Source organism: Suncus etruscus, chromosome X (genome assembly GCF_024139225.1).
Source record: "Suncus etruscus isolate mSunEtr1 chromosome X, mSunEtr1.pri.cur, whole genome shotgun sequence".
NCBI lineage: Eukaryota > Metazoa > Chordata > Mammalia > Eulipotyphla > Soricidae > Suncus > Suncus etruscus.
The window spans coordinates 51,812,272-51,828,731 of NC_064868.1; the positions used below are offsets into that span (position 1 = coordinate 51,812,272).

Consider the following 16,460-nt stretch of genomic DNA (forward strand, 5'->3'; position numbering starts at 1 on the left):
CACACACACACACTAGCACACAGACATGCACTGGTACACAGCCTTCAATGGAAATGATGCAGGAATAGGATACACTCCTTCCCAAACCAAGCAAGTCTAACTTGTAGTACAGTTAAAAAAAAAGAATCCTTCAAGATTTATTTCTATCTGAATTCTTTGCCCAAAACTGGTATTTTTTTAACCTTAATCCCATCCCTAAAGGGCGGCTCTTTTCCTATCAGACAAAGGAAGTCTGGGTGGAAGGAACGCCCACTTCCTTTTCGGTCTTAAGAAATGCTTAGCAAGAGAGGTGGAGCCAATTTTTTCAGAGCTTCTGCCAGAAGGCTGTTGGATTGCGTGAGAGGGAACTTTTTAGTTCAGAACATCTATTTTATTGCTGAAAAGACGCTATTGGCGTTGACAACTTCAGTGGAGTTGTTTTCTGCAGAGTCTAGAGCCATTATTCCTTTAGGTTGCAGCAGGCTTTGCCATTCTAGCTGCAGACATGCCTCGGGGACGAAAGAGTAGACGCCGCCGGAACGCGAGAGCCGCTGAAGAAAATCGCAACAATCGCCAGATCCCGGTCTCAGAAACCTCTGAAATCCCTATGGCTGCCAGCCTGGTGCCAAGCACCTCCGAGGAAGACCTAAGCATTCCGGAGGAGGTCTACAGCATTCAAGAGGAGGTCCCCGCTCCCCTGGAAGTCTCAAGCACCGCTCAAACACAAAAGTCCGTGGTACCCCAGAGCAATTTTCAAGGCACCAAGAAGAGTCTTCTGATGTCTATATTGGCTCTCATCTTCATCATGGATAACAGAGTCAAGGAGGCCCTGGTCTGGAAAGTGCTTGGGAAATTGGGGATGCAGCCAGGCCGCCAACACAGCGTCTTTGGAGATCCAAAGAAGATCGTCACAGAGGAGTTTGTACGCAGAGGGTACCTGATTTATAAAGCAGTGCCTCGTAGCAGTCCCATGGAATACGAGTTCTTCTGGGGACCTAGAGCACACGCGGAATCCAGCAAGCTGAAAGTAATGCATTTTGTGGCACGAGTTCGTAACCGTTGTTCCAAGGACTTGCCATGTAATTATGACTGGAATTCAGATGATGATGCAGAAGTTGAAGCCATCCTCAATTCGGGTGCTAAGGGATTTCCTTAGGGAAATCTGGGTCAAACCCTTAGGGCATGATGGAAAGAGTACCAAAGGCATCCAAGGAGTAGATCACCTAAGTCCTAAATTGAAAAACACTAGGAAACGTGGGGGATGTTTCTGGGGCGCTATATATATATTTTTTGTGATCAATTCTAATATTTAACTGTGAAACTGAGAATCTTTTTTGGTTATTGTAAATGTTTATTAATTTTAGTCAGCTATTAAGGTCACAAAAGTACAAAATTGGATCCAAGCAGATTTTTTTGTCTGTAACTGAATTTAGTATGGTGTGTGAATTTTATGAAATTAAATCTGTACATCAGAATTTGTGTTCTAGTACATTATTTCTATCGCATGGACAGTTTGAATTAAGCAGTATATGCAAGGAAGAAAAGGTGATTTTATTTATATCAACCATTTTTAAACAACCTTTTCTGTTGTGTAAAGAATACATACTTACTGTGATATGGACCAGTTATTTGCAAAGTACAGAAAAATAAAACTATAATGATAAATAAAATACATTAATTGACCAACAATCAATCACCAATTATGTTTGAGCTACAAATCTAGGTTCTGGTGATAAATACCTCCATTTCAAAGAATCTTATAGATTACATGGGAGAAAGAGATATAAATTAGCAGTGTGATATATGCTGTAATAGGGAATGAGAATGAATTCTATGAAGCCATAGAAAGCCCAAATATAATCTCTGTTGGGAGAATGGGAATCAGGAAAAGGTCATCAAAGAAGTGTTTAAATTACCACAGGGGACTTGAAATGAATATTTAAGCACACTATGAAATATATTTTTATCCTTATCTTAGTTGGACATATTGACTGAGGGAAGGAAAACACAGTAGAAATACAAAAGACTCTAAAATGAGCTTGAGAGATAGGGGAGGTTATAGCAGAAAAGACACAGACCACTACTGAAAGTAAAAAGAGGGAACAGTCAGAAAATTCTTAGTTAATATGACAACATGAGTTTTGAAAATAATATTAGAGATGAGGAAAGAAGGTCATGTGAATACAGTAATACAGAGATTGTGTAAAAGCAAATATTTCACTAAGCTATATATGTTTTGTTAAGGGAAAAGTGTGTGGGATAAATGAAGATTGAATACAAGTAAATAGGGCAGAGCCTGAAAAGTTAGGAGTTTCTTCTTATTTTAATAAATGTAACAATAGTCATGAAATAATAAAAATTAAAGCTTTCAAGTGGTGGAGTCTCATGTGTGAACCAGAGATAAATCTGTGCCACCCCTAAAAGTAACCAAGCATTTCTAATAGGAAATGTTTTGTTAGGACTAACAAATTAAAGAAACATAACCATGCCTTTGAGTGTTAGAATATGGAAATTTTATTTCAAAGTATTGAGTGGAGTTAAGGGGTTAAGGTGTTTGTCTGCTTGCTTCTGACTCGTTTTATTCTGATGTTGCCTTCCAACACTGCCAGGTATAGTCTGAATCACCTCATCCCCCTAAAAAAGTGTGTTTATTACACCTAATATTTATTAAAATGTGTATATGTGTGTCCACAAGACAGTGGAGATAGAAATAACATTCTAACTCCCCTCTGGCCGGTAAAGTTTAGAGTTACCTGAAAAGGTGACCCATAGTTATTGTTATCTGGCAACAGTTTTCTTCCCATCTTCAGATTTCATACTTTCTTATCTTGCTGTACCCAGGATTTTAGTGTTTTCCCATCCATTTCTATCAAGGAGCTTCTGAATCTTCTACTTTACCCAGTAGAAAATCTGGAGATATGGGAGTCAGTCTCTCATTCACACCACCTATAGGCAGACAAAAAACAAAAGCCAAACTAACCAAACAGAAAACATATAACATCTCTCTGGTTATTCTCAGAGCTTTCTACATTTACTTGCACAACCAAAAGCTTTAAGAACTAAGTCCCCTAAGAGCAAGCACCAATGAAGGATGCCTTGCCTACCTTTGCAGTACTTGGAGCAGCACAAAATTGCTGAATTTTGATAAAAATATTAATCAGTGCAGTAGTACAGTCTCAATCATCCCAATGAAACCTCAAATATTTGGGGGGACAAGATGTTTTAACAAATGGAAAAGTCTGTTGAGTGAAGATTTGTTAAATATCTCTGTACTAAGGGCTTGTCACATGTAATCTTTGCTAGCTAGCTCAGGGGAAGAAGCAGTGATCTTCACCATTTGACTCCAGTGGAAAATAATAATAAAATAGCTAATTATGAATATGGGCTAAATAGCTTAATGAAGTCAGAGAGTTAGTGCCAAGTATTAGCATTGAAAGAGTACAAACACTCTGAACAAGAACTGGTTGCTGAAAGGAGATAAAAGGATATGCATGATACCCCTTCAGTAACAATATTGCAAACCACAGTACCTAAAAGGAAAAAAAGAAGAAAGAGAAGAAAAATGTCTGCTACAGAAACAGGCAAGAAAGAGGGCAAAGGGAATTGTGGGAGAAAACTGGGGACTCTGGTGGAGGGAAATGTGTACTGGTGACGAGTGTTGTATGTGGTATGACTGAAACTCAATTCTGAACAACTATGTAATTGGAAAAAAAAACTACTATGAACAATTTTGGTTTAAACTTCATTTAAAAATGAAAGAATTGGGGCTGGAGAGATAGCATGGAGGTAAGGTGTTTGCCTTGCATGCAGAAGGATAGTGGTTTGAATCCTGGCATCCCATATGGTTCCCGGAGCCTGCCAGGAGCGATTTCTGAGCTTAGAGCCAGGAATAACCCCTGAGCGCTGCGGGGTATGACCCAAAATAAAACCAAAAAAAGAAAGAATTAACTCTTATTTAATTAAGTAATGGCTAAACAAAGTTGAAATTTACAGTGATTGTAAAATACATGACACGGCTGAGGTAGAAGAAGAAAAAGAGAGAGGCACTTGGAAGGCTGTTATTAAAGCAAAAGTTACTTCATTAACATAAATTATTTGAATTTTGTGCTGTTATCCAATAAGATGTAAGCTGGGAATATCTGTATAAATTTGCTTATTCAGCTGACCACTCTCTTTATCAGAGTACACAGGTTGCTTGAGTGTTTTCAGGGTGTAACAGCTAAACTTCAGTGGTAATGATATTTCTTTGAAAATTTATGAGTACGTATGGGAAAAGAGGGTTTAGGGTCAGTTAAGACCATAAAGGACAATAACATGGAATAGACCAGAACTTGGAGAAGCACTTCTAGAAAGAAAAGTAGACTCCAGAAGCACTTCTCACCATCCACCAGGCAATAAACACTCACAAAAGGTGATTTGTAGGGGACATTTGAATCAGCTGCTGAAAATAAGATCCAGTTCTTTACTGATCAACTTTTGTCTCAGATCCCATGAAAAAAAAAACACACCCTTTCAAATTCTATATCAAAATGTGGAATGTGTGAGAAGTACCATATACCTCTCCTTAAATTCTGCCAGAGGAAACCCTTGCTTCATTCCATGTTTATTCTCAAAAGTAAATTGATATTCATTATTCTGGATATTGTAATTTTTGAATATTAATTCCTTAGTGCTTCAATACATATTCACAGTTTTTTGTTGCTTCCATGGTTCCACTGATCTGAGATACACATCAGAAGAAATCGCAAGTTGTATTGCACAAAATAAGAAAACACATAGCAGTACATTTTCAATATTTTTGTTTTGGGGCCACACTCAGTGATGCTCAGGTGTTACTCCTGGGCTAAACTCCAGAGTATAGTGAGGAGAAGGGAAGAAACTGAGTGGAATAGGAGAAACCTAAAAGCTTATATTCTCTTAAATACTTCAAAGAGAACTGCAGCAAGGTATTCAGCTGATTAGATTGAGCAGGTGTTCAATCAACTGCTCTAAATGTCTCTAATAATGTTCTAATATTTTGATCTACAGAAGCAGGTGCAGAATGTGTTTGGAAGCTATAGACTCCCACTACAGTGCTCACTACAATAATTTTTGGTGTCTTAATTTTAACATGTCTAAAATAACATCTTAATCTTTTTGTTCACAGTGGTTCTTGGACATATAGGTTGGTTGCCATAGTTTGGTATCACAGTGTTATATTAGATTTGAAATAGTGCTCATTAAGTTGTCTTGATAAATATTCTAATCTATTTTCCATTTGATTATAACTTCTAACATGATCAAATGTTTATGTCCACAGATAACATTAGAATAGGCAACTGCATGCCATAGACTCTTGCTATAGTGTTCATTCATTGATATGTTATTGCAATATATTTTAAATTCAAGCTCATTTACTATTATATTATAATGCCATGATTTCAATTTACTTTCAAGAAAGGAACCTGAATGCTCAAGACCCGTTATACTGTACTTCATGGTGTAGACTCCTTTTACATTGATCATTACCATATTGTTTCATATTCTAGACTTGAAAATTACGATTGTTTTAAGAATGCTTTATGTACAATATCACCCAGGAAGCCTTTCTTCATTAAGGTTTACTTTACAAACCAATAATGATTTGCCTAGGAAATAGGAAACCTTTTTATTTGAGTTGACTGCTTTATATTTTTTAAGCATTCTCAATTCCACCTTGGTCAGTTTTTCAACTGCAACCTATGGATCAATCTTCATTGTTTCTCTATGTGTGTGCATAAGTGTAGGTGCTGGCTACCTCTGTGTTTGTCTAATGTAATGTATATAATGTCTATGTTGAATATAATGCTCTCCCTTGTTATATATAATCCTTCCTTTTCCTCCTTCCCTGCTTACCACTTTAGAAATCCTTTTTGATCCTTTCACTCTCTCATCTCTGAACTGTTATTTCTCCCTATTTAACCTTTTTTTACCCTCAGTTCTTAACTCCTCAGGAACCAGAACATTCCCCCCACCCTAACCAGCTGCCAAACAGCTCCCAGAGTGAAAAGACAGCTTTTCAGCCCACCTTGCCTCAGTGCAGGAAGAAGCTGCTATGCTCTTGAGGTCCATTTTCTCCCATCTACCTTTGCTGTGGGCTGTTACTTGGTACCAGATTCGGCTTTTGAGAAACCCTCAGCTGGAGGACACTCCAGCGGGGATGATGCTCGGAGCCATTTTTCAGACTCCACAAGACCACTTGCAGGCTGAAGTTGTGCTTCAAATTTTATTCCCTCCTCCAGACTATTTCAAAAGACTTAAAGGAGATATGTATATTCTCTATATATATTTATTTTAATGTTTTTCCTTAATAGGTATAATTCTTATTGTGTATTTCCTTATGTAGATGTAGTTCTCCCCATCTATTTTTTGGATTTGTTTAGTAGGATATTCTAGTATATAAGTTTATTTTGGGTTCTGAGTTCATGTTAAAACCAGTTTATAGGGATTGGTTAGCTTGTTATTTTACCCCCATATACACCAGTAGTATCATGTGGCATTGTTCCTTTTTTGCATAGGCAAACTAAAATTAGGAAATCTTAGGTATAGAAAAAATTTCTTATCTAATAGGGATTGGAACTCCTAAATTTTATATTGCGGGGGGCCTTTCACTCTGAACATTTGTCAAAGTGACTTGATTTAGGCTTCAATTGATCAGACATCTGCCATTCACCCCAAACCTTAGATCTCATCTTTGGAACTGGCACAGTTTTTTGCATCAGCACCAGGAATCTAACTTTTACTGGGGAAAGTCTTAAGGCTACCATGGCACCTACTTGGACTAGGGTGCATTCATATGACACCCTGATGACTTGGAAACATCAACAACTTGTTTTCAGGGCAGGTACCTATACATCACCACCTAATGGTGAGATGAAATAAGAGATGCTCCATGACACCCTGACTTTGACATAGGATCAAAGAAAATACCAGTAGCTCTAATTACAGAACCCTGACTGCAACAACTGTGATTGAGGAGAACTTTTCCTAGGACCATTAAGAAAGATTTTGAGGTAAGAGAACTTAGTATACCTAGAGCTCATAGCTGGTCTTAAGGCAAGATTCTTAATGGGTAGGGCCTCCCATTTTTTAGGCTGAAGGTTTTTCCTTTCTTTTATCCCCAACTTTTGCTGTACCTATGCAAAAGACCTGCTACCCTCTTTTTTCTTTTTCTTATCTTTTAAATAGGGGCTCCTGCCTTTTCATGGAAACTCGGGGCATGGATTACTTTGTTTTACATTTTAATTAATTAATTAATTAATGTATATATTCATTTATTTATTTATTTTGCTCAAACCTGCAGTGCTCAGGGATTACTCTTGGTTCTGCACTCAGAAATTGCTCCTGGAAAGCTCAGGGATCATATGGAATGTTGGGAATCAAAACCGGATCCATCCCAGGTAGTCAGCATGCAAGGCAAATGCCCCACTGCAGTCCTATCACTCTAGCCCCCATATTTTCTGCATTAAGAAAAAAGAGATAAGAAAGGATGGAGGACAGGGACCAAGTGGTCTCGGGTGAATTGGTGGAGGTTTAAAAGACAGAGCTAAATATTCAAGCTAAATTCAACAACAATAAAATAAAGAAATGTAAACTTTAACAATATAAACTTAAAATGGCCTCTGATACTGGAAGACCAGGGGGCAAAGTGTGGTGGTATAGAGTGCACTCTGGGAACATTGATGGAGGGAGGAAGACACCACTGGTGGGAATGACCCTGACTCCCTGTATACTAAAATTCAACTATAAAGAACTTTGTAGATCACAATGATAATAAAACAAAACAATTGATAAAATAAAATAAGAGTGGCTAACAGAAAGACAGTACCAACATCAGCTGCTGCTTTTTGATTCAAAAGAACCATTTCATCCCAGATTTTGGTTCCCAGAAAATAATATTGGCAAGATGGAACAGGCAGCAGTTAACTACTTTCTCACTCAGAAAAGCCACTTTACTTGAGTGTTCCCCTTGAAAAGCTTGACCACAGGCAAATAAGACCTGAGGTTGTGGGCTGCTCCTTGACTCAGAAGGGCCATTTAATATGAGTACACTCTTAAAATTAGGCCACGACTTTTTTTCTCCCATCTCCCCTTACTGTGGACTGTTGCTTGCTATCAGATTCAGCCCCAGAGAGACCCCCAGCTCAAGACACTACCTGATCCCTGGCTGCTAATAACAAGTTTTCAGTCTCCACACAACCATTGAGTGGGATGAAAATGTGCCCTTGATTTATCCCTACTTTAAACTAACTCAAAAAACTTAATGGGGTATCTATATTTTCTTTGTATTTTCTGTAGATGCATTTTATTAATAATTATAACTCAGTGTCTATCTCCATATATAGAGGTAGCCTCTCCTATCCTCACTTTTTATCTGTTTAGTAGGAAATTATAGTAGAAAAAGTATTGATTGGGAGTTTGATTATGAGCCCAGTTCAAAACCATGACATAGAGACTGTATAGCGTGTTATTTTTAACCCTAAATGTACCAGTAATATAATATGGCATTGTTCCTTTTTTGCATAGGCGCACAAAAATGAGGGAAATCTCATGTACAGAAAGAAGTTCTTACCTAATAGGGATAAGAACCCATACATTTTATGGTGCAAGGGAAACATCACTGTCCAAAGAAGTTGATGCAGAGATAAACAGAAGGGACTATATTAAGCTGAGAAGCTTCTGCACCTCAAAGGAAGTAGTACCTAGGATACAAAAGCCACCCACAGAATGGGAGAAACTATTCATCTAATACCCATCAGATAAGGGGCTAACTTCCTCAAAGAAGAAATACAGATGGCCAAGTGGCACATGGAAAAATGCTCCACATCACTAATCATCAAGGAGATACAATTCAAAACAGCAATGAAGTATCATCTCATGCCATAGAAACTGGCACACATCACAAAGAACAAGAACAATCAGAGCTGACAGAGATGTGGAGAGAAAGGAACTCTCATTCACTACAGGTTAAAATGCCATCTAGTCCAGCCTTTATGGAAAACAATATGGAGACTCCTAAAAAAGTCTGGAGTAAGCTCCCATATGATTCAGCTATAGCACTCCTAGGGTGTGGACTGACTTGGGGTAAACTAAGTTTACTTTGTTTCCCAAGAACACAAAAACACAATATAGATATGTCTTCCTCACACCTATATTCATTGCAGCAATATTTACAATAGCCAGGGTCTGGAAATAACGAAGATGCCCTTCAACAGATGAATGGCTTAAGAAACTGTGGTACATATACAGAATGGAATATTATGCAGCTGTCAGGAGAGATGAAGTCATGACATTTTCCTATACATGGATGGACATGGAGACTATTATGCTAAATGAAATAAGTCAGAGGGAAAGAGATGGACACAAAATAGTCTCACTCATCTATGAGTTTTTAGAAAAATAAAAGACATTATTGAAATAATGCCCAGAGACAATAAAGATATGGGCTGGAAAGACTGGCTCACGATATGAAACTCACCACAAAGATTGGTGAGTGCATTTAGAGAAATAACTACATTAACAACTATCATGACAATGCTAATGAGTGAGAGAAGTAATATGCCTGTCTCAAATATAGGCAGGGGGTGGGCGAGGAGGGAGATGAGGGGCACTGGTGATGGGAATATTGCACTGTTGAAGGAGTGGTGTTCTTTTTATAACTGAAACTCAACTACAATCATGTTTGTAATCATAGTGTTTAAATAAAGATTTATTTAGACACAAACTAAACACAAAACTGACCTGTTATACTTAGTCCAGGGGGCTAAGGGTGGAGGTATGGGATGTATGCTGGGAACTGTGGTGGAGGGAGGTCAACAATGATGTTGGGAATGTCCCTAATTCACTGTCACTATATGCCTGAAATACAACTGTGAAAGGCTTGTAATTCACAATAATCTCAATTAAGAAAATTAGGCCACGGGCCAGGGAGATTGCGACCCCCAGGGACTCCGGCCCACAGGGTGGATGAGGATCACGAAGTTATTCGTGAGTCACGAAGAGAATTCCGACCTGAAAAATAAAAGAGGGGCTGGGAGGTAGAGAGACTCAAGGCGAAAGGTTCCGATCAAGAGTCCCAAGTTTATTGAAAAGGGGGCTAGTTTTTATAGAGCATGAGAACGTTTTCAGACAAAAGAGGGGAAGGGGTGGTTCAGTACTTTTCCATCATAACATTCTCATACATCACATATTTTTAGGGGGGTTATTAGTGAGTTATACATTTACTAGCAGTGATCCTACTTTTACTATACCTCTACTATAAGTGATCCTGTTATACATTAACTATAAGTGATCCTGGGATGCTCTGTTCTGTTAACAATGCTACAGATCTAATCTCAACTTGTAGCCTTTACATAGCATGTTTGTTCTTTATCCAATTACCTTTGGTAAAAGCTTTTTTTATGGTCAGCTTTTTCTTTTTAGGTTCATGGGGGAAGTGCCACCAGTAACCTGTCACGTACACAGACTTTTTGTCTTCTCAGGCATCAGAGACTCCATATTGCTCTCTAGTTAAAGGGCCTCCAACAGGAGATAGCATGAAGGTAGGGCATTTACCTTGCATGTTAAAGGACGGTGGTTCGAATCCAGGCATCCCATATGGTCCCCCAAGCCTTCCAGGAGCAATTTCTGAGCGTAGAGCCAGGAGTAACCCCTGAGCGCTGCCAAATGGGACCCAAAAAGAAAAAAAATTAGGCCAAGATACAGACTGGATCTATGATCATGAGATTCTCTTTGACTCATATGTGCCAATTTTACCCTAGGGTACTGTACTGAGTGAAGAATGTGGCTGAATTATAGACTAGAGAGGTTGCAGCGAGCAGCTTTTTTTGATTCAAAGGGACATTTAAATTTCAGCTTAGTGTGCACATAGAAGAGCATTTACATGAAATAGAAGGAACTGGTAGTGGCAGGCTACTTTTTATTCAAAAGACCCATTTTCACCTTAGGTTAATTTGCTCCCAAGAAAAACGTGGCCATGAGACAGGACTGGTGGCAGCAGCAGACTCTTTTTTTGAGTGAAAAGAACAATTTTTACTCCAAGTTAGACTACTAAGAGAATAGTCTGTACCAGTATAGATGGGTAGCTCTTTGACTCAGAATGGCCATTTAACTCCAGTGCAAACCAAGAAATGTATGTCTGTGAGACAGACAGGGCCAGTGTTGGTGGACTGCTTTTTGATACAAAATAGCCATTTTGTCCCGAGGTTAGTGCACCCAGGTTAAAGCTTGGACATGAGACACAGAGGACTGGTGATAGAAGATTGCTATTTGACTCAGAAGAACCATTCACCAGAGTGTATCCAGAGAAAATATGACTGTAGGAGAGACAGGAATGGTGATGGTGGGCTGTATTTTTATTTAGCAGATTCATATACACCAAGAAACCGTGAGCCCAGAGAAGAGAAGTGCACTGAGAAAGGCAAGTCTGGTGCCAACCAGAGAGGGCTGTTTTTAATTCAGAAGAGCCATTTCACTCAGGTTCACCCCTGAGAATAGCATGATCATGAGACAGATAGGACTGACAGTAGTGATTTTTATCTCAAAAGAGCCATTTAACAATAGTTTACTGTGTACAAAGAATAGAGTGGGTATGAGACACACAGTATTTGTGGTATCATGTATTTTTTTATTCAAAAGAGTCATTTTCACCCAAAGTTCATGCACCCAGAGAAAAATCTGGCTTTGAAACTGACAGAATTGGATATAGAATATGCTCTTTGATTCAAAAGGGTCATATCACTAAGGTGAGCCCCTAGAAAAAACATATACATGAGACAGAGAAGACTGGAAGTTGTGGGCTGCTTTTTAACTAAAAAGAGCTATTTTCACCTCAAATTGTTGTGTTCAAAGATAGCATGTTTGAGACATATATCAATAGGGGGAGTTGTTTTTTGACTCAAAAGAACAATTTTCATCCTAGGCTAGTGTGCCCAGAGAAGACTAAAGCTAAGAGACAGGACCATCAATGGATGCTTTTTGACACAAAAGAGTCATTTGACTTTAGGTTATTGCTCCCAGAGTAAACCTTGGTGATGAAACATACAGGTTCATGGCAGTGGGCTGCTCTTTGATTCTTAGTGAACCCAGAGCAAAGCTTGGCTACAAGGTAAACAGGACCTGCACTGTCAGACTGCTTTTTACTCAAAAGTCCCATGTTCACCTTTGGTAAGTGAACCCATATAGAGTGTGGCAGGTACAAAGACAAGGGCAGTGGAAGAGGCCTGCTTTGTGATTCAAAAGACCCATTTATGGGGCCAGAGCGATAACGCAGTGATAGGGCATTTGCCTTGCATGAGGCTGACCCAAGATAAACCTCAATTTTATTCCTGACATCCCGTATGGTCCCCCAAGCCGGGAACAATTTCTGAGCTCATATCCAGGAGTAACCCCTGAGAGTCACCAGGTGTATCTCAAAAACAAAACAAAACAAACAAACAAAAAAAACCCCAAAACAAAAGACCCATTTAACCATCAGGTGAGAGTCCTCAAAGGAAAGCAATGCTGAGAAACAGGATAGACAGTATGCTGCTCTTTTACTCAAAAAGTCTATTTTATCTAATTGTGCACAGAGAAAAATGCATGGTCATGTAGACTGTGCCTATATCAGAATGCTGCCTTTTGAATCATTTTCAAAAATAAAAAGAAAAGAATAATTTTCACCTTAGGATAGTGAGCCCATTGAAAAGTGGTGGTAGGCTGTCTTTTGACTCAAAAGAGCCATTTTCAACCAAATCATGTGCCAATTGAAAAACATGGCTGTCTGAGAGAGTCCTGATACAGGACTGTTTCAATAGGATGCTTTTTGACTCACAGAGCCATTTCATCCCAGGTTAGTGAGTCCACAGTAGTGTCTTGCTTTGATAGAAACATGGTCTGTCTGGCAGGTTGCTTTTTGATTAAGCAGAGCCATTTTGACCTCATGCTTTTTTTGTTCTATGTGTAAAGTGTGGCAAGGAGACAGACAGAACTGGAATTGGTGCGCAAATGTTTGATTTAGAAGAGTCATTTTATCACAGTTCACCTGAGAAAAGCATAGCCATGAGACAGCAGAGGGTTGCTTTTTCATCTCTAAAGAGCCATTTTCATCATATTTAAGTGTCTCCAAGGAATAACACAGCAATATATTTCACAGGATCAATGGCAGCAGACTACTTTTTGACTCAAAAGAGCCATTTTCATCTAAATTTGGTGCTCCTAGAGAATAGTGTTGTTGCAACACAGACAGGATTGTGCATGGTGGGCTGCTTATTGACTCAAAAGAGCCATATTTACTTTAGATTAGTTCACTTAGAGAAGAGTTTGGCTGAAAGACAAACAAGACTAGAGACTGTAGAATGCTCTCTACTCGAGCCATTTCATACCTCAGTGCGCCTTTGAAAAGCAGTGGTGTGTCAGACAGGACATGCAGCAGCAAATTGCTTTTTGACTCAGAAGTCCCATTTTCACCTATGTTAGTGTCCCCCACCCTAAAACGTGTATGGCAGGAAGATAAATAGAAGCCTTTGAGGCTGGAATTATTTTGTATTCAAAGAGCCATTTTCAGAGCATGTTAAAGCATCCACAGAAAAGCTTTGCTAGGAGACAGGCAAGATTGGCATTGGTCAGCTGCTCAGTGAATCCCTAGTTGATTTTGGTGAACCTCTTGTGTTCAGGAACATTGCTATGTATCAACCAGATGGGAGACTATCATGTCCAGAATGCAACAATTTATTGAAAGCAAGCACTCTATTTATAATATTGCAACATAAAAGATTACTTGTCAGGCAGGACACCTTGTCTCTTTGTTTAATCTTTCCCTGCTCCCTGGAATGCAATTCAAGGCATGCAAGGTCACTTTTCTCCCACAAATTCTTGTTCATTATTGTCCTAGAGATTATGCCTGGTATCCTCCTTTTTTCAGCTTCTCCATTTCTTCAGAACAGCAAGTGCTTTCACATGCCTCATCTTAAGACTTCATGAGAAAGATAATTCAGAGATGAGAGAACCATTGTCAATGACTCCCCACTTTTATTATTGAAGGGGAAAGTGCAAACACAGTCCCCCACTTTGACAAATTATATAGTTGAGGAAATCACTTGGGGGAAATTGCAGAGGTCAGCACACCTGGAGAGCAATGGATAAGCCTCACCCTGGGAAAAACTCCTTCATAATTATGGTATCTCCCCTGTCAGATAAGCATACCCCCTTTTATTATATAGAGAAATGAACACTTGGTTAAGGTTGAAGCGATGTTGCAAGCCTGATGAGATCCTGTATATATATATATTCTTTCTTAACAGAGATTAGGATAATAAAATAAGAGGTGGTATTCCAGTCACAATGTAACATAATTGTTGTTGCAAAGCTTTGAATTTTTCTCCCAGCCATGTACTGCCAGTTGCAACCCTCCCATCTTCTGTTCTAAATATTCATCCAGATTCACCTGCTGTCTCCACAACAAATATTACTGAGTACACTTAGCTACATAGTCATGAGTATGATAGCTGTATACAGGGTTTTGCTGGCCACTGCAGCAGTGACTGTTATGGATTTTTCTTCAGTCATTAGAACAATCAGCCATCCAATGAATCACTTAGTTATCTTCACCAAGCAGTCCATCACATGTAGGACTCCTAATGATGACTCCAAGGTCTGATCAGGTGAACCTGCAGCCTTGTATGTGTTCAAGCACTGAGGAACAATATGGACTGGGATTTATGGTGGAAAACAATAGAATGGTACAAGTATATAGTTTGCATTTTTGCAAGTAATGTAATTATTAGATAATTAAAATAAATTGTTCCAATAGCTAAGACATAAAGCATTCTTTGACAGGCTTGAATATAAATGGTAGCATATATACAAAATAGTAATGGGCCATATTAACTTTAATTCCTGAGAATTTTCTTTGCCATGATTACAAAGGATGTTCTGGTTCCATTACTCTCTCCTTTTTCTTTAACAGGTGCAGCATGAAATATCTAATACCCATGGTGCCAGGCCATCAATCCAAACTGGACTTTAGACACTACATTTCCTGTGATTCCACAATGTTTGTGTAATATAATCACAAACTGTGGCATTACAATCATCAGAAGAGTGTGCTACAAGTTTCCCATAAGGTGCCCAGCATATAATTATGTATTGTTAAAAAAAGGCACATGAAAAAATGCTCCTCATCACTAATCATCAGGGAGATGCAAATCAAAACAACAATGAGATACCATCTCACACCACAGAGATTGGCACACATCACAAAGAACGAGAACAATCAGTGCTGGCAGAGATGTGGAGAGAAAGGAACTCTTATCCACTGCTGATTGGGAATGCCGTCTAGTCCAACCTCTATGGAAAGCAATATGGAGATTCCTCCAAAAACTGGAAATTGAGCTCCCATTTGACCCAGCTATTCCACTCCTAGGGATATACCCTAGGAACACAAGAATACAATACAAAAACCCCTTACTCACACCTATATTTATTGCAGCACTATTCACAATAGCCAGGCTCTGGAAACAACCAAGATGCCCTTCACCAGACGGATGGCTAAAGAAACTGTGGTACATATACACAATGGAATATTATGCAGCTGTCAGGAGAGATGAAGTCATGAAATTTTCCTATGTACATGGAATCTATCATACTGAGTGAAATAAATCAGAGGGAGAGAGAGACGCAGAATAGTCTCACTCATCTATGGGTTTTAAGAAAAATAAAAGTCATTTTTGTAACAATCCTCAGAGACAATGAGAGGAGGGCTGGAACTTCCAGCTCACTCCATGAAGCTCACCACAAAGAGTGGTGAGTGCAATTATAGAAATAACTACACAGAGAACTACCATAATCATGTGAATGAATGAGGGAACTGGAAAGCCTGTTTAGAGTACAGGTGGGGTGGGTGGGATGAAGGGAGATTTGGGACATTGGTGGTGGAATGTTGCACTGGTGAAGGGGGGTGTTCTTTACATGACTGAAACCTAATCACAATCATAGTTGTAATCAAGATGCTTAAATAAAGATATTATAAATAAAAAAATTTTCCTCTAAGGGCTCCACAACTAGACCAATGAAGAAAATAAAATACATAATGCTTATAAGAAATTGGCTGACATATTGAATTGTGATCTTCAGTGGCATTAAGGTCTGTAAGTTTAAGAGAATAGGCTCTAAAGCCCATAAGTGTGCACTTCCCACCATTAGAGGCAAGAAATGAGCCAAAACCTGTTTTCAGAAGCACACAAGGCAACTGCCCAAGGCTAACAATTACAGTGTCATATCACAGTGTCAGATTTATTTATTTTCCTTCCGTATCAGAGTGGGATTGTCCTTATTTAGCTCGTGGCCCTGGCATATAAATAGAGTCACCAGTAAACACAATCAGTCGCAGTCCACTATGGAAGATGAGAAATATATGTCCAATATGTATAATTCTCTCCACCTACTGCTGAGGCACAAGAAAACACTGCAACTATGGTCAGTAATCA

The 16,460-nt window shown here is 38.9% G+C and overlaps 1 protein-coding gene and 1 non-coding gene across 2 annotated transcripts; one reads left to right on the forward strand and one right to left on the reverse strand.

Moving 5' to 3' along the window:
- The first annotated feature begins 484 nt into the window (after positions 1 to 484).
- On the forward strand, positions 485 to 1,135 carry MAGEH1 (MAGE family member H1). The gene has a single exon (XM_049766903.1). It carries the CDS (start codon positions 485 to 487, stop codon positions 1,133 to 1,135), a length of 651 nt encoding a protein of 216 aa, XP_049622860.1.
- Positions 1,136 to 14,013: 12,878 nt separating this feature from the next.
- On the reverse strand, positions 14,014 to 14,176 carry LOC125999991 (U1 spliceosomal RNA). The gene has a single exon (XR_007492404.1). It is a non-coding gene; the product is annotated as a U1 spliceosomal RNA (small nuclear RNA).
- Between the last annotated feature and the right edge of the window lie 2,284 nt (positions 14,177 to 16,460).

Excerpts from the sequence above, each read along its gene's own strand:
- MAGEH1 (XM_049766903.1), top strand. The coding sequence starts at position 485 with ATGCCTCGGGGACGAAAGAGTAGACGCCGCCGGAACGCGAGAGCCGCT.